Genomic DNA, 24,469 nt, shown 5'->3' with positions numbered 1-24,469 from the left:
AACTTCTATTTCTTGCTTCTTACTAGATCTATACTGCATCCCTTCTTAGTGAATTGTGTTACATGCTAGTATTACCTGTTTACACATTCAGGGGAACCGGTGTCTTCCATATCTAATAATAGGATTTCTGCCTCAAATCTTAGATATTTCATCACCCAGGTCACATGTACAAAGCTGGCTGGGGCCTGGCACACAGTTACTGACTGGTGACCCTGGCCCGTAGTCTGCAAACACCTCCTTTATAGTACATTTCCAGGACTTTGTCACTTCCTCAAAGTCTGATTACCCTAACTGACCATCTCAAATGAAACAGCATTGCACAATACATAGACGTTTGCCAGAATAGCAGTTACAAATCCTTAAGAGTCAAGCTTGCTCCTCTTTATCGCAGCATTCTCCGTCAGTTGAGGGGTCACTTCTAATGCAAGGTTCTCCCCTGCCTCACTGATATTCTTTCCGAGGAGGGCCAGGATCCAGTTTTCTGCTCCTGCCCTGGATTTTATATTCATGCAACTTCCGTCATGAGATTATTAATCAAAGCCCTAGATCCATCAGGCACCTTAAAACAGACAACACCAACATAGGTTTTACACAAAATGTAGAGGCTCTGGTACGTTTCTTGAGGCGTGCGAAAGACAATCCATCTTGGCATGCCATCGAAAGCATTAATATTCGGGTCTAAAGTTTACAACATAACGTTGCTTCTCAGAACCAGTAAAGTTGCAGTTTCCTTTTCTTTTACCCATACAAGCAAACAAAGTACTGTTTTCAAAAAAGCAAAGACTGGATACTCAAAAAATGGTGGTAACACTTCTTTCCTCTATAACTAGTCAGCACGTCAAATGGTATTGACATAAGGTGTAACCTGAAAAACTGTACGAAATAAGTAAATGAAGCTTGTGCATGTAGTAAAATAAACAGCTGTTAAACTTCTTAATAACATATGATAACTCATTGCAAATAAATAGTAGCGGCACTTTAAAAAATTGCTGGACCTCCACTAATACTGATCTGTATTGAAAGCTGGAAAAATACAATTTCATTTTTGTATTAACTGTACTATGGATGTAATAATTTTACGTTAGATTATGTACAAAGCGTGTATGAAAGACAAAAACAACAGAGGTAGGAATAGCAAGTCAAACATACAATTCCATTATTTATAACACGAGCACTCCTCCCCACAGCCGCCCTGCCCTTCACCCAATTTCATATACAGTTTCCACATTGTTGGGGCCTGTAGGCACTTACCTCTAGCAGGTGTAGTATGGAAACTAACAACTGGCTGATGTTTTGGCAGGAGCGTTTTAAGTGGTTGGAGGTTCATACTCTTTGCTGCAATCACAGAGAATGTTTGAGTATCACACCTTGCAGGAACTATTATAGACTTCAACTGTGCAGTCGGTTTTGGGACTACTGGCGCCAGTTTCCTTTGTTTCACATGAGTATTACCTGTAGGAAAAAAGTTGTCAAAAGACTATATATATCAAAGCAGCAAGAGAAGAAATGTTCCAATAAAAGAGTTTCAAAAACTGGGGCATAAATTCTATTTACACTAGCCTGGAGTATGTATTTGCCACATTCACAAACAATACAACCATAATTTGGCATTTTGGGATGGGCAAGCACAAGTACTTCTCAAAGAAAAGTTAATATTCACCTTCATCACAAACTGATTATATTTTCAGTGAAAAAGGTTTGAGAGTAACAAGTATGGTATGGATGTATGTGTATTTCTACAGTGCGAACTTAGTCAAAATGCAACAGATCGCTCTACAGGGTGCTATAATCAGGGGTTTCTTTCCATAGCCATTCATGCTCAAACATTCCACTGTGAGGAGCATAACCGTCGATAGTAAAATTCAATAAAATCCTGTTAAATGCCAGTTACTGTTTTCGGGAAAATACTTTTCTGTAGCTGCAGAAGGAAACGTCTGGCTCCGACTTTGGCTACTTTGTAAATTAATTTATGTGGGACTGCACTGTGCCACACAAGAGCCTTAATTGGGTACCATGATCTTTTTTCTCTCTGTGCTGTTCCAACAGGGATACTCCTGCTTCTGCAGTGGGTTGTTACTTCTTCAAACCATTCCCAGTGCTGCTATTTGTACCTAACGTGCCACTTGTGTCTTAAATACCAGACATTTTCTTTAAACTTTTGAGTTTAATTTTAAAAATCTTTAAAGAAATCAGAGAAAAACAATCGATGCTCTACCCTGCTTTTTGGCTGTCATACAAAAACGTGTCAGTGGTGGTACATGTCAGACTAGGAAGTTACCCTAGCAATGGCCACTGAAAATAATTTTCTAAACAAGATTCTACTGCCCCATGGTCTTCATCTATATGACTCACTGCAGTCAATTACATACCATAGTAAGCTGAAACTCTACTACGCTTTACTTTTAACCAGTATTACTCAGTTTTTTTTAATTCGACCGCCACCCCAAATGCATAAAAAGGCTTTAGGAAGGGATGTAAGGACCTGCGCATCACAAAGTAAGACAACCATCTCATAATTAGTTTTGGTAATGTTTCACAGATCCTATGTTACTTTCCAATAAACGTCACTTATAGGCCTTTTGGAGAGCGAGAGCGCTACTACCCATCTGAGAAATAGGCAAACAGTCATCACACAAACATTTTACTTGAAGGTGTTGAAACCAATCCCATGTGCAAGGAGATGGCTAACACACTCAACCATCCTATTGTTTTTAGTTACTCTAACTATCGCGTGTGCAGATAAAGTAAACGATAGAAAGAAGGGTGTTATTTTCACTTGTTACCTTTACATTTGTAATTTACTAATTATTTGCCATAATGTTACACTTTCGACAACAGCATTAAAGATGATCGGTAGTAAATAAGTATGTAAAATAAGGGCGCCTCAAAACAGAAACAGGCAAAACAGGCTATTTAGGTACACGAACCTAAACGAAGATACTGTAGAGGAGCGACTCCAAAAGCAGCGGTATCCTTGTTGGAACAATACTGAGAGAAGAAAAATGTTGCTGGAACAGTATAGAGCGAAGAAAGATGCTACAAAACAGCCAAACAGAGACAGACATTCCTTTATGCCGCAAGAGAAGCTAGCTTTGCCGAAGACATTAACTGTACAGTGTTCCATTTGAATTCCGAGTCATTTACCGATTTAAACAGCCTCAAAAGAGTAAAACACATGGCCTCAAATAAGTAAAACACATTTACCGTAGAAACACTTAATAAATTACAAAATAAAAAAAGAAATTGTATTATGGGCAATAACATAAAACAGTTCAAACAATAGCTAATCCTGGTGCAGAAGTGAAATGATGAAACAGTGAAACGAATAAACAATTACATATAATATAAAAAGAGCAGTGATCACAAGGACACATATGAACTGGTATAAAAGAAATATCAGCTCAGGATGAAGGGAAGTCTACTATTAAATTGGTAAATCAATTGTAGGAATTGCCGACATTTCAACTCCAGCTTATGATTGACTGGGTGTTCTTCAGGACAAAAAATAGGTAGTAGCCTAGGAAAGATATATGGAGAAGAACTGTCACCATTTCACAGCGTCTGCACCAGGAACACCTATTGTTTGAATTGGCTACCATTTTATAGTTGCTGTTCATATTACATGTTGCTAGTGATCATGGGTTGCACTCTAATGAGGCTTCCTAAAGCTGTGAATGACTCTGAATTAATATGAACAGAACACTGAACTTATGTATATATGTGATTATCCTAGTTCCTAGAAATGCTGGTTTGACCCATATACTCCCCAAGAAGACAGTAACAGTTATATTTATCAGGTTTTTATTATATTTTGTTATGATTAGCATAGCCATCAATAATACAATGCTTGAGCATGGAGGATAGTGGAAAGAACCACCACTGAAGTAAGCACAGAGTGTGTTTCACTGCTCCTTGCACTGCTGCATAATATGCCAAACAACTTGCTGAACAAATTAGCAATTGAGCAGACCAACCGCACACAGTGACAACTGGCCACTGACTCCAGTCGATAAAAAGTACTAGAACTGAACAAAATGGTGGCGAGACTTCAAAATCATGATGGGGGTCAGATAAATGCAGGTAACATACAAACAGAAGCGATACATGACCCACAAAGCAGCATATTAAAAAATGAACTTACTTCGCTAACAATATTTCTAGTAGATACAGATTCCTCTCCATATGAATGCTCCTTCTTAGCTTCAGACTAGTTTGGAAGCAGCGCTACCATGCAAAGCCATACAACTACAGCTGGATGTAAGGTTGCTAGAGTAGTTAATGCACTAGCCGGTGCACCGATATCAGTTCCTTTTTTTGGTTCATGAATTCCACAAAGAGCTGATCATGCACAAGCTGGAAGAGTGATAGACTGGGCCATATGAAACCACTGTGGGTAAGAAGTAAGGACCAGCTTATACTGATAGAAAACTTTGAAGAGAGCATAAACTGAAAAGGCCTGCATTTTACAGAGCAAGCTGTAGTAATCGCCACTTACAGAACTGTTTTCAGAATTAGAAGCGAAACAGGGCAACAGTGCATTGGCTCGAATGGAGATGCTATTGAGAAAGTCAAAACAAGGTCCAAATCACTCAGCCTGCCGTGGTTCTTTTTTGTTTTATTTCTGGAAGGGTGGGGGGAAAGGTATAATTTGACCTTCACTAAAATTTTATTTTCATACCCAGGAGTTACTGTAGATAAGGAGAAAAACCTCCCACTCCACCACAAGGTAACAATTTTTTTTTTTAAACGGATAAATCACAGAATACCTTTTGGTATGTTTCTTGAGGCTGTTTCATCTTTCAATGGCATTTCTGGAGAGAGACAGCGTTTGTGATGCTCCACGTACAACGAGAAGGAGGACATCTTGGAAGTGGAACACAAGTTGAGCTCTTCCTGTCAATGAAACAAAATTGAGAAATTAAACTATCAGACTGGATTTTAGCCAATTTTGATGTGATACTAGGAGCAACTTTGGAAGGCTTTCACATCTGCGTAGTAGAGATGGGTGAGACACTGAGCTCGAGTCAGGTGTCTGGCTCAAACTCAGCTCAACATTTTCTTGAACTCACCGGCCAAAACAAGCCGAGCTTTCATGTGGCTCCAGCCTGTTACGCAGGCTCTAACCTTATGTACCAACAAAAATTATAATCATTTGATGTAAAAAAAAGAAATAAAAAAAAAAAAAAAAAAAAGTGAAAGAGGGCTGACTGCACAATGTGAAACCAGGGATAAATCACAGACCCGACCACACTGTGTGATCCTAGGCGGACAAGTTACTTACCTTCGGTAATGCCTTATCTGGTAGAAACTATATCTATATCTAGCTGCAGATTCCTTACCTGCAAATTATCCCCAGGTGTCAGACTAGATCCGGAAGATTTTTTTATGAGCAGTTTCCCAGCGCCCCGATATGTGATGTCGATTGGTTCCATGTTTGTCATCTTCAGCATCGGAATTTACATCAAGTTTCCAATAACTGCACCAACCAGGTGCACCATTGGTTTCTTTTCACGACTTTTCATGCGAGAAGTGCGGAGCCACGTAGAACACTGACCACTAGTGGGTCAAAACTAGGGTCCTGAAAGGGAAGTTCTTGTCCCTAGAAATCCGTTCTCAAGCAGGGAGAATAGGTGGGTCGGTGAGGAATCTGCAGCAAGATAGAGTCTCTACCAGATAAGGTGTTACCGAAGGTAAGTAACTTGTCCATCTTACAGAGACTTGTAGCTGCATATTCGCTACCTGTGAACAGATGCCCACATAATACCATCCGGGAGGGGGGCCTGCAAACCAATTTCAAACAAGAAAGTCCTGAAGCACCGAAAGGGCAAAGTGTCCATTCCCACAGACCCAGCCGTCCAGGCAGTAGTGTTTGGTAAAAGTGTGCAAAGTTGCCGACTTTACTGCCTGGTAGATATCCAGGACAAGAACTCTGTGTGCCAACGTAGTGGTCGCAGCTTTAACTCTGGTATAATTAGCATGCACGTCCTAAGGGAGTCGCTCTTTGGCCTGTGGGAAGCAAATCTTGATGCAAAGTGTAGGGAGCTGTGTTCTGGTTGCAGTACTCCCACACTTTTTGCCTGGTTTTGGATGCAACTTCGACTGCAGTGCATTAGGTTCTTGATAACCAGGTCCCCAGTGCCAGTGTTCATTCCCTAAAACAGACACCTAGTCACTTGATCCCCAAGTGACTAGGCCCTTCAGCCCTCTATTAGCCCCTTGTAAATGGTACCCCAGTTACCTAGAGCATGGGTACTGGAGAGGGCCCCTTAGAGTTTCAGCACCACTAGTGCCACCCTGAGGGACCCAGCACCAACCTTATGCAGACTGCCATTACAGACTGTGTGAAAAGGTGCTCCCAAAATTGAAACAACATGGCACACAGCCTGTGTGCCACGTCCTATAAAGACTGCATACAATATCTCTAAATCACCCTCTAGCAGGCCTTACAGCTCTAAGGCAGGGTGCATAATATAACATGGATACACTTAATTTTAGTGTACTATATAGAGAACCAGTTTCCTACTGTGAGAAGGTAGCCTCTTTCTAGCCTTGTTACCCCCACTTTTGGCCTGTTTGTGAGTGTATGTCAGGGTGTTTGTCACTGTTTTCACTGTCTCACTGGGATCCTGATAGCCAGGCCTCAGTGCTCATAGTGAAAACACTATGTTTTCAGTATGTTTGTTATGTGTCACTGGGATCCTGCTGGTCAGGACCCCAGTGCTCATAGGTTTGTGGCCTATATGTATGTGTCACTGGGACCCTGTCACACAGGGCCCCAGTGCTCATAGGTGTGCATGTATATGTTCCCTGTGTGGTGCCTAACTGTCTCACTGAGGCTCTGCTAACCAGAACCTCAGTGGTTATGCTCTCTCATTACTTTCAAATTGTCACTGACAGGCTAGTGACCATTTTTACCAATTTACATTGGCTTACTGGAACACCCTTATAATTCCCTAGTATATGGTACTGAGGTACCCAGGGTATTGGGGTTCCAGGAGATCCCTATGGGCTGCAGCATTTCTTTTGCCACCCATAGGGAGCTCTGACAATTCTTACACAGGCCTGCCACTGCAGCCTGAGTGAAATAACGTCCACGTTATTTCACAGCCATTTTACACTGCACTTAAGTAACTTATAAGTCACCTATATGTCTAACCTTTACCTGGTAAAGGTTAGGTGCAAAGTTACTTAGTGTGAGGGCACCCTGGCACTAGCCAAGGTGCCCCCACATTGTTCAGAGCCAATTCACTGAACTTTGTGAGTGCGGGGACACCATTACACGCGTGCACTACATATAGGTCACTACCTATATGTAGCTTCACCATGGTAACTCCGAATATGGCCATGTAACATGTCTATGATCATGGAATTGCCCCCTCTATGCCATCCTGGCATTGTTGGTACAATTCCATGATCCCAGTGGTCTGTAGCACAGACCCTGGTACTACCAGACTGCCCTTCCTGGGGTTTCACTGCAGCTGCTGCTGCTGCCAACCCCTCAGACAGGCAGCTGCCCTCCTGGGGTCCAGCCAGGCCTGGCCCAGGATGGCAGAACAAAGAACTTCCTCTGAGAGAGGGTGTGACACCCTCTCCCTTTGGAAAATGGTGTGAAGGCAGGGGAGGAGTAGCCTCCCCCAGCCTCTGGAAATGCTTTGTTGGGCACAGATGTGCCCAATTCTGCATAAGAGAGTCTACACCGGTTCAGGGACCCCTTAGCCCCTGCTCTGGCGCGAAACTGGACAAAGGAAAGGGGAGTGACCACTCCCCTGACCTGCACCTCCCCTGGGAGGTGTCCAGAGCTCCTCCAGTGTGCTCCAGACCTCTGCCATCTTGGAAACAGAGGTGCTGCTGGCACACTGGACTGCTCTGAGTGGCCAGTGCCACCAGGTGACGTCAGAGACTCCTGCTGATAGGCTCCTTCAGGTGTTAGTAGCCTTTCCTCTCTCCTAGGTAGCCAAACCCTCTTTTCTGGCTATTTAGGGTCTCTGTCTCTGGGGAAACTTTAGATAACGAATGCATGAGCTCAGCCGAGTTCCTCTGCATCTCCCTCTTCACCTTCTGATAAGGAATCGACCGCTGACCGTGCTGGAAGCCTGCAAACCTGCAACATAGTAGCAAAGACGACTACTGCAACTCTGTAACGCTGATCCTGCCGCCTTCTCGACTGTTTTCCTGCTTGTGCATGCTGTGGGGGTAGTCTGCCTCCTCTCTGCACCAGAAGCTCCGAAGAAATCTCCCGTGGGTCGACGGAATCTTCCCCCTGCAACCGCAGGCACCAAAAAGCTGCATTACCGGTCCCTTGGGTCTCCTCTCAGCACGACGAGCGAGGTCCCTCGAATCCAGCGACACCGTCCAAGTGACCCCCCACAGTCCAGTGACTCTTCAGCCCAAGTTTGGTGGAGGTAAGTCCTTGCCTCACCTCGCTGGGCTGCATTGCTGGGAACCGCGACTTTGCAAGCTACTCCGGCCCCTGTGCACTTCCGGCGGAAATCCTTCGTGCACAGCCAAGCCTGGGTCCACGGCACTCTAACCTGCATTGCACGACTTTCTAAGTTGGTGTCCGGCGACGTGGGACTCCTTTGTGCAACTTCGTCGAGCACCGTTTCACGCATCCTCGTAGTGCCTGTTTCTGGCACTTCTCCGGGTGCTACCTGCTTCAGTGAGGGCTCTTTGTCTTGCTCGACGTCCCCTCTCTCTGCAGGTCCAATTTGCGACCTCCTGGTCCCTCCTGGGCCCCAGCAGCGTCCAAAAACGCCAAACGCACGATTTGCGTGTAGCAAGGCTTGTTGGCGTCCATCCGGCGGGAAAACACTTCTGCACGACTCTCCAAGGCGTGGGGGATCCATCCTCCAAAGGGGAAGTCTCTAGCCCTTGTCGTTCCTGCAGTATTCACAGTTCTTCAGCCTAGTAAGAGCTTCTTTGCACCAACCGCTGGCATTTCTTGGGCATTTGCCCATCTCCGAGCTGCTTGTGACTTTTGGACTTGGTCCCCTTGTTCCACAGGTACCCTCAGACAGGAATCCATCGTTGTTGCATTGCTGATTTGTGTTTTCCTTGCATTCTCCCTCTAACACGACTATTTTGTCCTTAGGGGAACTTTGGTGCACTTTGCCCTCACTTTTCAGGGTCTTGGGGAGGGTTATTTTGCTAACTCTCACTATTTTCTAATAGTCCCAGCGACCCTCTACAAGGTCACATAGGTTTGGGGTCCATTCGTGGTTCGCATTCCACTTCTGGAGTATATGGTTTGTGTTGCCCCTATCCCTATGTTTCCCCATTGCATCCTATTGTAACTATACATTGTTTGCACTGTTTTCTAAGACTATACTGCATATTTTTGCTATTGTGTATATATATCTTGTGTATATTTCCTATCCTCTCACTGAGGGTACACTCTAAGATACTTTGGCATATTGTCATAAAAATAAAGTACCTTTATTTTTAGTATAACTGTGTATTGTGATTTCTTATGATATTGTGCATATGACACTAAGTGGTACTGTAGTAGCTTCACACGTCTCCTAGTTCAGCCTGAGCTGCTTTGCTAAGCTACCATTATCTATCAGCCTAAGCTGCTAGACACCCTATACACTAATAAGGGATAACTGGGCCTGGTGCAAGGTGCAAGTACCCCTTGGTACTCACTACAAGCCAGTCCAGCCTCCTACACCTACACAGCACAACCCGACAAGAGATGGTTCACTTCTGCACCGCCCAACATTTCTTCGCACACACATACCCCACAATGTCGACCCAGAACTCATTTGTACGATTAAGATACAACACCAATGCTCTTTTTAGGTTCAGGCAGTGAGGTTTCTCCTCTTCCTTAGAAGGATGAAGAGGTGCATAAAAAGTAGACAAGGTCATAGATTGGCCTAAATGAAAAGATGTGACCACATTTGGCAGAAAAGAGGCTGTAGGGCGAAGCACTACTTTGTCAGGATAGATTGAGAGGTATGGTGGCTTAGATGATAATGCTTGCAGACTACCCACTCTGTGGGGAGATGTAATTGACACATGGAAGGCTGTTTTCAATGTGAGAAGCCTGAGGGGACAGTTGTGAAGAGGCTCCAAAGGAGCACATATATGAAAAAGGTCAGAACCAAATTAAGATCCCACTGGGGCATAATGAATGGGGAAGGAGGGAAGAGATGAGTTAAGACATTTGAGGAATCTATGTACAATAGGAGACTTAAAAAAGAGGGTTCATCAGGCAACTGCAAAAAGGCAGAAATAGCACATAAATTGCCCTTAAGAGTGCCCAAAGCAGAGCCCTGCTGGGCAAGGGAAAGCATTAACAGTAGATCTTAAGAAAAAGGGGCAGAAAGAAGCTCAACTGACTAGTCTGTTGATCCTCTAGACTTCGCAGAGGACGAAAAAACCTCTTCACACCGACCAACACCCACCCACACCAGCTCACCTTGTGGAATACCCTCACCAAGAAGAAACCAGCGACCATCATGAGATCCATCCACTCCGGAACCCCAGCAGAACTCTGCCCCACCACACTTTTAACCTCTGCAATCAATCTATCAGCAGAGAACTCGGTCCTCAAATCTTTGATCACCACGGCCCACTTTCCACAAAGATGGAAACATGCCGGTGTGAAGCGGTTGCTGAATAAACCATGCGTGGACCCAGGAGAACTGAATAACTACCAACCCATCTCCCTGCTCCCCTTCCTAGCCAAGGTCATTGAGAAAACTATCAACATCCAGTTAACCAGACACCTGGAAAACCATAGCCTTTTGAAGCCCTCCCAAGCTGGCTTCTGAGCAAATTGCAGCACAAGACAGCTCTAGTTGCAGTCACTGATGACATCAGAATGCTGCTAGACCACAAAGAAACAGCAGCCCTCATCATCCTCGACCTCTCAGCAGCCTGTACCCCGTATCTCACCACAAACTGATCAATCGACTCCACCACAACGGAATCCAAGGAGCAGCCCTCAAGTGGATCGCTTCCTACCTCACAGGAAAGGTGCAGAATATCATCGTCCCTTCCTACTCCTCGCTCCCCAAGAACATCACCTGCAGTGTACCTCAAGGCTCATTCATCAGCCCAACCCTTTTCAACATATGCAGGACACCCATTTTCCATGTCGACGACACTCAACTCATCCTCTCCCTGACAAATGACCATCAAAGACAGGTTTCAAAGATGCGTGAAGGAGGGGACTGTCTGGATGAACAACAATTGTCTCAAACTCAACAAAGACAAGAGAGAAGTACTCATCAGAAAAGGCAAGGACAGCCTTTGGAAAAACAAATAATGGCCACCTCAACTGGGCCGTAATCCCAAAACATCCACATCTACCCGCAAAGTCGGCATCATCCTCAACAGCCAGCTTTCCATGAAGAAACAGGTCAGGCCTGTCTCCTCCGCCTGCTTCCTCACCCTCTGAATGCTCAGGAAGGTCTTCAGATGGCTCCCTTAACACCAGGCGAACTGTCATGCAAGCTCTTATCACCAGCAGACTCAACTATGGCAACTTCCTCTACGTAGGAATCACCACCTAACTCATGAGGAAACTCCACACCATCCAGAACACAGCAGCCAGACTCGCTCTCAACCTCCCCAGAAAGTATCACATCACTCCTCACCTCAGGAAACGCCTCTGGTTACTAGTCAGAAAGAGATACCAGTTCAAGCTGCTCATCAACGCTTACAAGGCACTACACAATAAAGGACTGGCGTACCTCAACAATCGAGTGACTTTCCACCAACCTACCAGAGAACTTCGCTCCAGATCCCTCTCCCTGGCAGCTACCCAGCACATCCGCAGGGCAAACAGCAGAGGCCGCTCCTTCTCCCACCTGGTGGTTAAGACCTGGAACATCCTCCCCCTGCACCTCAGAACCTTACCATCACTCCAGCAGTTCAGGAAGGACCTCAAGAGTTGGATGCTCAACCAACAGGAACAGGCACCGTAATCCTGACGCAGGACCCCGCAGCTCCTCAAGACCCTCACATGTGAAGCAGATGCACTATACAAATCCCGAAAGACTGACTGATAGTCTGTGCACAATGCCACAAATTTCTTTCAATGACAGGTGTAAACCATTTTGTTGGAGGGGCGCCTGGCTGCCAAGATGACGTTACAGACTTCAGGAGGAAGGACAAAAGCCGTAAACTACTGCTGCTCAATCTCTGCACAGGAAGGCAGCAAGATGACAGGTTCAAGTGAAGAACTGACCCGCTGCGACAGAAGATCTTGCCGAAGGGGTAGTCTGAGCAGAGGATTGATGGACATGCTCAGCACCTCGGGATACCAGACTCTACATGCTCAATCCAGAGCCACAAGGATTACATGGGCCAAGTCATTCCTGATCTTCTTCAGAACTCTGGGCATAAGTGGTATGGCCAGAAAGGCGAAAAGGAGGCCTGAATTCCACTTGAGATGAAAAACATCTCCGACTGAGTGCCACCTTGTAAACTCCAGCACATAAAACTGCTTACATTGCGCATTCCTGGTGGAAGCAAACAGCTCTAACAAAGGCTCTCCCCACTGCTGAAAGAGAACTTGCGCAATTCCAGATGAAGACACCATTTGTGATCTGCTAGGCTTTTTTGATTGAATTTGCTCGAGCGTTCAGAGAGCTGCCAGATGTTGAACCACCAGGGATATACCCGCTGTTCCAGCCATATCCAGAGGCACAGAGCCTCTAGACAAAGTGTCCACGACTCCACCCTGCCTTGTTTGTTGGAATAGCACATGGCGGTCGTGTTGTCTGTTGACATCTCCGCAAGCCTTTCACTTGATGGAGGGTAGAAAGGCTTTCAATGCTAGTCAGATCTCCAGCATGTTGATGTGGAATCCGCCCTCCACCAGAGACCAGATTCCTCTGATCTACACCCCTCACAGATGGTCGCATCATCCCAGAGTGACATATCTATCACTATTGTCAGATCTGGTTGGTGAAGGGAGAGGTATCGGCCTCTGAACCAATCGCAGTTCGTTAACTACCAATTGTAGGAGGCTGGACTGGCTAGTAGTGAGTACCAAGGGGTACTTGCACCTTGCACCAGGCCCAGTTATCCCTTATTAGTGTATAGGGTGTCTAGCAGCATAGGCTGATAGATAATGGTAGCTTAGCAGAGCAGCTTAGGCTGAACTAGGAGACGAGTGAAGCTCCTACAGTACCACTTAGTGTCATATGCACAATATCATAAGAAAACACAATACACAGTTATACTAAAAATAAAGGTACTTTATTTTTATGACAATATGCCAAAGTATCTCAGAGTGTACCCTCAGTGAGAGGATAGGAAATATACACAAGATATATGTACACAATACCAAAAATATGCAGTATAGTCTTAGAAAACAGTGCAAACAATGTATAGTTACAATAGGATGCAATGGGGACACATAGGGATAGGGGCAACACAAACCATATACTCCAAAAGTGGAATGCGAACCACGAATGGGCCCCAAACCTATGTGACCTTGTAGAGGGTCGCTGGGACTATTAGAAAATAGGAAGGGTTAGAAAAATAGCCCACCCCAAGACCATGAAAAGTGAGTGCAAAGTGCACTAAAGTTCCCCAAAGGACATAGAAGTCCTGATAGGGGAATTCTGCAGGAAAGACACAAACCAGCAATGCAACAACAATGGATTTCCAGTCGAGGGTACCTGTGGAACAAGGGGACCAAGTCCAAAAGTCACAAGCAAGTCGGAGATGGGCAGATGCCCAGGAAATGCCAGCTGTGAGTGCAAAGAAGCTGCTACTGGACAGTAGAAGCGTAGGTTTCTGCAGGAACGACAAGGGCTAGAGACTTCCCCTTTGGAGGACGGATCCCTCACGCCGTGGAGAGTCGTGCAGAAGTGTTTTCCCGCCGAAAGACCGCCAACAAGCCTTGCTAGCTGCAAATCGTGCGGTAAGGGTTTTTGGACGCTGCTGTGGCCCAGGAGGGACCAGGATGTCGCAAATTGCGTCAGGAGACAGAGGGGACGTCGAGAAAGACAAGGAGCCCTCTCAGCAGCAGGTAGCACCCGGAGAAGTGCCAGAAACAGGCACTACGAGGATGCGTGAAACGGTGCTCACCCGAAGTCGCACAAAGGAGTCCCACGTTGCCGGAGAACAACTTAGGAGGTCGTGCAATGCAGGTTAGAGTGCCGTGGACCCAGGCTGGACTGTGCACAAAGGATTTCCGCCGGAAGTGCACGGAGGCCGGAATAGCTGCAAAAGTCGCGGTTCCCAGCAATGCAGTCTGGCGTGGGGAGGCAAGGACTTACCTCCACCAAACTTGGACCGAAGAGTCACTGGACTGTGGGAGTCACTTGGACAGAGTTGCTGGATTCAAGGGACCTCGCTCGTTGTGCTGAGAGGAGACCCAGGGGACCGGTGATGCAGTTCTTTGGTGCCTGCGGTTGCAGGGGGACTATTCCATCGACCCACGGGAGATTTCTTCGGAGCTTCTAGTGCAGAGAGGAGACAGACTACCCCCACAGCATGCACCACCAGGGAAACAGTCGAGAAGGCGGCAGGATCAGCATTACAGAGTTGCAGTAGTCGTCTTTGCTACTATGTTGCAGTTTTGCAGGCTTCCAGCGCGGTCAGCAGTCGATTCCTTGGCAGAAGGTGAAGAGAGAGATGCAGAGGAACTCGGATGAGCTCTTGCATTCGTTATCTAAAGTTTCCCCAGAGACAGAGACCCTAAATAGCCAGAAAAGAGGGTTTGGCTACCTAGGAGAGAGGATAGGCTAGCAACACCTGAAGGAGCCTATCAGAAGGAGTCTCTGACATCACCTGGTCGCACTGGCCACTCAGAGCAGTCCAGTGTGCCAGCAGCACCTCTGTTTCCAAGATGGCAGAGGTCTGGAGCACACTGGAGGAGCTCTGGACACCTCCCAGGGGAGGTGCAGGTCAGGGGAGTGGTCACTCCCCTTTCCTTTGTCCAGTTTCGCGCCAGAGCAGGGCTAAGGGGTCCCTGAACCGGTGTAGACTGGCTTATGCAGAAATGGGCACCAAATGTGCCCATGAAAGCATTTCCAGAGGCTGGGGGAGGCTACTCCTCCCCTGCCTTCACACCATTTTCCAAAGGGAGAGGGTGTAACACCCTCTCTCAGAGGAAGTCCTTTGTTCTGCCATCCTGGGCCAGGCCTGGCTGGACCCCAGGAGGGCAGAAGCCTGTCTGAGGGGTTGGCAGCAGCAGCAGCTGCAGTGAAACCCCTGAAAAGGCAGTTTGGCAGTACCAGGGTCTGTGCTACAGACCACTGGATCATGGGATTGTGCCAACTATGCCAGGCTGGTATAGAGGGGGCAATTCCATGATCATAGACATGTTACATGGCCATATTCGGAGTTACCATTGTGAAGCTACATATAGGTAGTGACCTATATGTAGTGCACGCGTGTAATGGTGTCCCCGCACTCACAAAGTCCGGGGAATTGGCCCTGAACAATGTGGGGGCACCTTGGCTAGTGCCAGGGTGCCCTCACACTAAGTAACTTTGCACCTAACCTTTACCAGGTAAAGGTTAGACATATAGGTGACTTATAAGTTACTTAAGTGCAGTGTAAAATGGCTGTGAAATAACGTGGACGTTATTTCACTCAGGCTGCAGTGGCAGGCCTGTGTAAGAATTGTCAGAGCTCCCTATGGGTGGCAAAAGAAATGCTGCAGCCAATAGGGATCTCCTGGAACCCCAATACCCTGGGTACCTCTGTACCATATACTAGGGAATTATAAGGGTGTTCCAGTAAGCCAATGTAAATTGGTAAAATTGGTCACTAGCCTATTAGTGACAATTTGAAAGAAATGAGAGAGCATAACCATTGAGGTTCTGATTAGCAGAGCCTCAGTGAGACAGTTAGTCACTACATAGGTAACACATTCAGGCACACTTATGAGCACTGGGGCCCTGGGTGACAGGGTCCCAGTGACACATACAACTAAAACAACATATATATACAGTGAAAAATGGGGGAAACATGCCAGGCAAGATGGTACTTTCCTACACCAATGCAGATCTATTGCAGTTCCCTCCGAGATCTGGACCATGTTGGAGAGATTCCCCTGATGTTGCACCCACTGGGACTTCAGGTCCCACTTCAAAGCCCACATATGCCACCTGGCATTTGTCAACAGAGGATGCAGGAGGCCATAAGTCCCAACAGCCTCAGAGTCAGGCTCTCCGAAGTCCAGGTTAGAGGTTGTAACATTGGTATCATAGCCTGAATATCCTGGACTCGCCACTGTGGAGGATAAGTCTGAAACTGCACTGTGTCCAGAACAGCTCCGATGAAAGGGAGCTTCTGAGAGGGAGTCAGGTGTGACTTTGGCATGGTTATAGTGAATCCAGGGGTGTGGAATTTATTAAAATATCTACTTGTCCAGGGGACAGGTTGCTTCTCAAATCTACTTGTCCTGTAAAAAGATCTACTTGTCCCTTTGGTGCCATGTAGTGTGGCGACAAATTATGGCAGCAATCTCATTATGTAAGAGCTCTGATAATAGCCTCTCTGATTATGTCAGGGCTACTACCATAGTAGGGCTTGAATACTTGCAGTTTCAATCCATACTGTAGTAATTTCCTTATTTTGACACTTTTCTGCAGATCTGCATACTGGGGCTGGAGGAAGCAGTAAGCAATAGTTCCAGGGCTGGAATGCCTTTGAGTTTGCAAACCTACTAACCTGTATGTTTTAAAGATTTTCACCAGCTTCTCTCTAATATTTTCCCATAATAAGAAAGGTTGGACATTTACTCCTGACAGTGGCAGAATTAGAACTTCTTCCAAGGTTGGGAAGAAAGTGGCTGGAGGGAAAATGAACCTGCAAATGCTCAATAGATTTTCACATGAGCAAATCTACACACGCGTATTTACCCATGCTAAAATACAGTTCACAAATATTTTATAGGGGTAAGACATATACCTTGGGTGCACTTTTGTGACTTTCTTTAAGAATTTGGGGCCACATGTAGGTAGGTTCAGATTTGCGACCCACAAATAATCATGAGGTGGGTCACAATTTGCAACCCCCTTGCGAATGGCGGCCCTCACAGGGATGGTGGCCTGCTGGAGACAGCAGACCACCATGTCTGTGACTGCTTTTCAATAAAGCTGTTTTTTTTGTTTTTTTTGGTAATGCAGCCCGTTTTCCTTAAAGGAAAACGAGATGCATTACAAAAACATAAAAAATGAAATGTTTTCGTTTAATTTTTTCAGAGCAGGAAGTGGTCCGCAGGACCACTGCCTGCTCTGACAAAATGTTTACAGTGACATTCACAATGGCTTTTGTGAAAGTGATAGCACCCATTTGAAATGGGTGCAAACTGAGATTGGTTTGTGCCCGCGTTCACGGTCACAAAACAATCCTACATTGCACTGCGAGTCGCAATTAGGAAGGGAACACCCCTTCCTAATTGCGAGTTGCAAACCTGTTTTGTGATTCGGTAACCAGGTTACCGAATCGCAAAACTGGGTTTGTGCATCGCAATGTGCTTTTTGCACTTCGCAAACAGAGAAAGTCGCTGTTTGCGACATGCAAAAAGCTACCTACATGTGGTTCTTGGTCCCTAATTAGGTCTGGTGTTAAAGACATTTTGTTTTTATTAAACTTCTATTTCTCTCTCTTTCGGCTGGCTTTACTGTGAGTGATCCCATTCTGCTCTTCCACAATGAGCATATTGGCACACAAAGTAGTTTTGTTCAGTGTCAGGAACTACAGTGGCAATCAGTGACGTAACAAAACTGGAGGGTGCCCCTTTGCAAAGAACATGGAGGAGCCCCCTCTCCAGACTCACTCAGGGCAGGTGCAGTGCTGAAGGGACCCCCTGGAGGGCAGCTGCGGGGCCTTTGTTAAGCCACTGGTGGCAACGTGTGCTTTTAGAGTTCAAAAACGTTTTATTTGTTTTTTGCCAGTGTTTGTTACAATGTTGAGGGCCTGGTAGCTCCCAAAACAATAAAGTGTTACAAAAGGCATGTCAAAACAAGACACGCATTGATGAAACTAAAAGACTTCTAAAAATATGTCAGATTAGTTGGCTTTGTCAGTGTTTGTTTATTTTCATGCTTCCCATAATCGTGTTGAATTTGGTTACACTGATTTTCCATTAGAAATATTTTTGGGAAATACTAGCATGCATCAACACATTTTACTAAATGACACTTCATTTGCATCTAATCAGAGAGCATTCTGGGAGCATTATACTTAGCCCCATAGCCTAAACTTTTCAAACATGTGTATACAAGTTGTTTTTTTTTGTACTGGAACCAACGTCAGTAGTGAAGTGTGACCTTAAAACATTTATTTATAGCACTCACCCTAATAATGAAGGCTTTCAAATAATGAACCATAAATACAAGTTCGAACAGTATTACCTTTTGGAAACACATGACCTCAACTGCAGAGAGTTCCACTCTCTGTAAACAGGCAGCCAAAGGGTTTGTGCAAGGGGTTGGGCCTACTTGTCCCAAGGACAAAGTAAACATAAAAACGTGTTGCCCTTGACCCCAAACAAGATGTCCCGGGCGTCGGGTGATAGGAATTCCACATCCCTGGAACCCCAGTGAATGCAGAAGGTGCTGTGTCCAGAACAGCTCTAATGAAAGGAAGCTTCTGAGAGGGAGTCAGGTGTGACTTCGGCATGTTTATAGTGAGCCCCAGTGAATGCAGAAGGTTCGCCATAGTCTAGAGCTACACCAGGGGTCCCCAATGGGCTGCAGCATGTATTGTGCCACCCATGGGGGCCCATATAAACTGTGACTACAGGCCTGACATTGCAGCCTGTGTAAAATGGTTCATGCGCCTTTCACTGGAGATATAAGGTTTGCAATCTGACCCTGTAAGTCACACCTAAGATAGGCCCTTTAGCACAAGGGCAGGGTGCAAGGTTCTAAGTGTGAGGGCACCACTGCATGAGCAAAGGTGCCCCTACAAACACCAGACTCCATTCCTTGGGCTTTGTAAGTGCAGGGAAGCCATCTTAAAGTATGTGGTGGACACTGGTCAACACAAGTTGTCCAACTACATAATGGTTTCACCGAACCTAGGCGTGTCTGGTGTCAAACAAGTTGGAATCATGCAACTACACAGATTCCAGTACTAGTTGCATGATACAATATACTCTGGGGGTTCCCTAGGAGATCCCCCATGTCTGCCTGTACTGCCTTGCTGAGTCTGCATGCCAGCCCATGCTGCTGCCAACACCAGACACTGTGCTGCTCTACTGCTGCTGAGCTTAACTCGGGCAGAGGAAGGCAAAACAAAGGATTTCCTTTAGGACAGTGTGTGACCATCTCTTCTTTAGAAATAGGTGTCTCTGAGCTGAGGGTGCCTTTGAGCACATCAGGCTGCTTTGAAGGGCACATTTGGTGCACTCCTTGCATAAACTGGTTTGCACCAGTGCAGGAACCCCCTGGTTCCCGCTCTGGCAAGAAACCACACAAAGGACAGGAGAGTGACCACCCCATTGTCCAGCTCCTTCCCCAGGGAGGTGCACAGAGCTCTGCCAGATGGCCACTTGATTCTGACATATTGGAAATAAGATCAGCAGACGCCCCTGGGAGCACAAGACTGGTTAGTCCATCTGGGTGACGTCCCTGACCCCCTCTGATAGGTGGGTCATTGCAGGTAGTGTCCAACCGCCTTCCTGGGTACTTAAGGGCTCCCCAAAGGTGGGACGACAGATTAGTCTGCAAGACTTCAGAAACCATCCGCAACTCTCCTCTGCAAGACACCTCTGCAACCTGGATACCAGTAACGCTGCTGTTCTTCACTGCAACCAGAAGCAAGACTGTAACCAGTAAGAGGGCTCCTACTGTTTGTTTCCAAGTCCTGCAAAGACCTCTGCAGCCCCATGACCACGCATCCTCCAGAGTCCCAGGGACTTTGCCTGTACTTAGGAAAGAAAGAAGGAATCAAAGTGAAGGATTCACTCTCCTTCATCCGCAGGCACCTCAACAACAACCGGCTTGTGAATCCTGCTGTCCCACGGAGTCTCCAAGACTCTGAAACAGAGGTGGTGGTTCTGTGGCTCTCCAGAGGTCTGACTTATCTTCCTTGCAACTGGGAGTTTTGTGGTCCCTTGCTACTTGGCCTGAACCCCTGTGCACCGCGTCTGCTTGTCGTTGTCAAGGCTTTGGTGGCTCTTCAGTCCGAAGACATCCTAGCTCCAAGAAGTCCCGGCCTCCAGCACTCTCCAGCTTCAAGAATGAAGTCCTCTCTGCATCTCCTGCATTCCTCTTTGCGGTGCTGCTGGGGCCTCCCTGTGACTCCCTGTGCCTGCTGCCAGATGGTCCTGCTCGGTGGCTCCAACGATTCCTGCTGGCCCTCCTGCTTGCTGGGGGCAGGCCCTGACCTACCTGCCAAGGTTGGGTCACTAGGACCTTGCTGGTCCCCCCACAAATCCTGTAAGCTCTGTACAATGCTTATCGGCATTTGCCAAGGCTTGTTGGTGGCCCTGCTGGCCACTGACCATTCTGCAATCTGACAACTGGCGTGGGATAGCTCGTGGACTACTCCTGGATTCTCCTGCATCGCCAGGACTTCACAGCTGCACTTCATCCACCGTCCTTCAGGAAGCATCACTGAGAAAGGTGGGCATTGCCCTCCTGCAACCCCTGGGCACCTCCTTGATGTTCCGGACTCTGTCCCCTCTCTCCTTAGGCCCTCTTCTTCCAGAATCCACATCTGGGTTCTACCTACCTGGTCCACAGGTCGTGACAACAGCTGGGCAACCGAGGTCCCCACTGACTTCAGAAGGAGATTCCGACACGACTTCACCTGAATGCACCTGGGCTCTTGGGTGTAGGCACTCCACTGTTCTGGGTATCCACGGGTGAGGACACTATCCAACCTGCCTTGTCCCAACGGGCTTCTTCAGGGGTCTCTGGGAAAGGTCCTAAAATGCGAAAACTCCAACCGTGACTTCTCCATGTTAGCCGATAGACACTGACCCGAGATTTCTACTCTGCGCACGGGTGCCTGGGGAATCCTACCTACTTACCTTTGGGTTTTTAGTACTTCCTCAGTCCTGAGGGTCCCTGGGTGGTAGTGTGGGTTGAGAGAGGATTCTGCATTCGATTTGTTTAGTTATTGGTTTGCCCCGCTCCCTCCCCCCACAGGGGCCCATGGTATTTTATGCCTTTACTTACCTGTTGCTAAGTATATTTTTTCATGTCCATATCTCCGGGTAGGAGATAAACCAGAATTTGTTCTAGAGTGTGTGTTATAATAAATATTACATATTTCTCCAACTCTGGTGTGGTTCTTTCCTGTGTGTACATTTGCAACCACTTTACACCATCCTGGATAAGCCTTAGTTGCTCTCCACAGCTACCCTTATGAGAGCTTTGATTATCCACAGCCGCCTACACAATCACTAAGGGTTGCCTGGACTCAGAGCAGGGTGCCTCGCCTACAGGTGTACACCAGATACTGAGCCAGCCTCCCACAACAGTGACATCTATAATAATTTGCTGCACTTTGTGATACCTGAATCAATCAAATGAAACAAATTCAAACAGCTGGTGTAAAACGCAAACAAAATCGTATTTTAAATATAGCACATCAAAAAGTACATTCAAAGTATGATATACAGGGGTACATCAACTGTATCTTCAAAACACAGACATTGTGAAGATCCAAATGACAGACAGTCCTTTTATAACATATGTCTATGTATCAATGACCCACTCATGGAGATCCACTGAGATTGTCCCAGTGTGATCAATAGCCCACAATATATGTAAGTATGATGACTGAGTTGAGTCGAACATCGACGTTTCGGTCTTTGCTGCAACCATCCCTGAGACCATCATCAGGACTTGAAGTTCCAACCCTTCCAAATGGGATTAGTTTGGAAAATAAGGGACTGATGGAGAAGTCCAGTGTAAATAGATTCTTAAATATATTATCAGGCTGTTTAAATCGGCTAGAAGTAGAATCAAAAGATTCCTGGATTGCCGAAGGGACTGAGTGGCTGCAGAGCTAGAGCCTGAAACATAGGCCCTCATTCCAACCCTGGCGGTTTCAAACCGCCAGGGCAGAGGGCAGCGGAAGCACCGCCAACAGGCTGGCGGTGCTTCCTGGGCTATTCACCGCCGCGGTCAGAAAAGGGGAACCAGCGGTTTCCCGCCGGTTTACCCCTGGCCCAGGGAATCCTCCATGGCGGCGCTGATGGGGATTCCGACCCCCTTCCCGCCATCCTGTTCCTGGCGGTTTTTACCACCAGGAACAGGATGGCGGGAACGGGTGTTGTGGGGCCCCTGGGGGCCCCTGCACTGCCCATGCCACTGGCATGGGCAGTGCAGGGGCCCCCTAACAGGGCCCCATAAAGATTTTCAGTGTCTGCTTTGCAGACACTGAAAATCGCGACGGGTGCCACTGCACCCGTCGCACCCCTGCAACTCCGCCGGCTCCATTCGGAGCCGGCTTCCTCGTTGCAGGGTCTTTCCCGATGGGCCGGTGGGCGGACTTTTGGCGGTCGCCCGCCGGCCCAGCGGGAAAGCCAGAATGGCCGCCGCGGTCTTTTGACCGCGGTGCGGTCATTCGGCAGTGACCGCATGGCGGGCGGCGACGGCCGCCCGCCGCGGTCAGAATGACCGCCATAGTCTTTTACCCGAGGAGGCACACTCTTGATGCCTTGTGTTCTCAATACAGAATTTTCTCTTAATTGAGCATCAGCCAAACTTGGAGAAGATAAATCACTAGGATCTAAAGACTCAGTCTCACCATCCCCCTTATGATATATGGCCACTCTGTTCAGGTTCCATATTTTATGATCACTTGTTTTCACTGCTTTTTAAACAGTTTGAACATTTTCAAGAGCTGGCTAAACTTCGATAATTTTTTCTCCTTGCTTGGCGATTTTATTTGAATCCAGTTACCAACCTGCACAATTGTTTTTTTTTTTTTTTACTGCTTTCTGCACATCATAACATTTTTTCCTTCTCACCATTTTCTCCTTTTCGCTCTCTTTTCACTCTTCCACCTTACCCAGTTGGTCATCAACTTCTGTTTTTTTCTCGTTCACCCACAAAAAGATTACCTCACTACTGGGTAGTCGACCCCTCAACAGTTGAAAAGGCATTAACCCCACAGATGAGTGTGGCGTGAGGTGATACTCATGCACCTTTTTCCTGAGCTCTGTTAGAAATGGCGTCTCTAGTTGGCAGTCGGTTTGCACCCTGTCCAAGTAGGGACCCTCCCGCTAGTCAGGATAAGGGAGATACTTGCTCAGATAACTCCTGCTCACCCCCTTGGTAGCTTGGCACGAGCCATCAGGCTCATCTCAGATACAATGTGTAAAGCATTTGCACATAACACACAGTAATAAGTTAAAACACTACAAAAGGATACCATAACAGTTTTAGAAAAATAGCCAATATTTATCCGTATAAAACAAGACCAAATACGATAAAAATCCAACATACAGTAAGAAAACTATGTATTCTGCAAGATTTACTCAAAACTACAGTTCCTTGAAGTTGTTAGCTCCACCTGGGGCTATCACGGTGTTGTGATCAACAAAACCAACAGTTCAGGCTGGCCACAGCGTTGCGGGCCAGCTACGGTGTCAGGAAGCCCCGCAAACAGTACCTTGTGTTTGTAGGGTGTCGCGATCCTCGCAGTGAGCTCCGGAGAGCGGCGTCACTGACGTTGCGGTGTCGGTTCCGGAGTCGGTGCAGGAGTCGTCGGGGCCCTTGAGGTCACACGCGTTGCAAATCGAACTCCAGGCTAATAAAGTCAGGTGCGCTGGCGTGGATGGCGTTGGGGCTGCGGTGCGAAGCGGAACACTGCGACACAGGTCACGATGCAGGCAGCGTTTCGGTGACGGCGTCCAGCGGCGTCGGTGAGACCAGGGCTGAAGTGTGAAGTGGGGCGGTGCGACGTGCGGTGTCCACAGGTCACGGTGCAGGCAGCGGCGGTGTCATTGCTGAATCGCTGTCGTCGGTAGGCCCAAGCCAGCGGGACGGGACGATGCTTCGTGACCCTCAGGAGCGGTGTCCACAGGCCACGGTGCAGGTAGGATTTCTGGTGACGACACAGGAGTCGATGGTGATGGCGTCAGTAGACCGGGGCTACGGTGCGGGACGATGCTTGGTGTACCTCACGAGCGGTGTCCACAAGCCACAGTGCAGGCAGCGGCACTGGTGTCAGCAGGAGAGGCATTGTCAGGGATGCCCAGGCTGCGGTGTGAGCAGGCGATGCCCGAGTGCGGGACCCACAGGTCACGGTGCGAGCAGCGGCTCGGTGAAGTCGTCAGATGATGGCATGGGTAAGACAGGGTCGCGAAGCAAAGCGGGGCAATGTGACTGTGTGGCGTCGGCAGGTCACGGTGCTGGTCAGTGGCGTCGTCACAATGGGTTCTCCTCTTGAACAGCACAAAAGGATAAGTTACTTACCTGTAAATCCTAGTTCTCTTCCAGGGGTATCCTCATCAAAGTCATAAACATTGAATATTCCCGCCCTTGTGCGGGGACCCCTGAGCATATATAAAATACACACATAT

At 47.2% G+C, this 24,469-nt stretch overlaps 1 protein-coding gene across 6 annotated transcripts in view; it reads right to left on the bottom strand.

The window, feature by feature from the left end:
- The window catches only part of ATF6 (activating transcription factor 6), a 1,225,231-nt gene that overhangs the window by 972,339 nt on the left and 228,423 nt on the right, over window positions 1-24,469 (bottom strand). For all 6 annotated transcript variants that reach the window (XM_069231066.1, XM_069231064.1, XM_069231068.1 and 3 more), the window contains 2 exons: window positions 4,767-4,893; window positions 1,252-1,452 (listed from right to left, as the gene is read on the bottom strand). In XM_069231066.1, coding sequence (XP_069087167.1) covers window positions 1,252-1,452; window positions 4,767-4,893 — 328 coding nt within the window. The remainder of the gene's footprint in view (window positions 1-1,251; window positions 1,453-4,766; window positions 4,894-24,469) is intronic.

The sequence above is a fragment of the Pleurodeles waltl genome, chromosome 4_2 (assembly GCF_031143425.1).
Source record: "Pleurodeles waltl isolate 20211129_DDA chromosome 4_2, aPleWal1.hap1.20221129, whole genome shotgun sequence".
In the NCBI taxonomy this organism is placed as follows: Eukaryota; Metazoa; Chordata; class Amphibia; order Caudata; family Salamandridae; genus Pleurodeles; species Pleurodeles waltl.
Note: the sequence above shows the minus strand (reverse complement) of the source record. Positions and strands in the feature narration are given on the sequence as shown.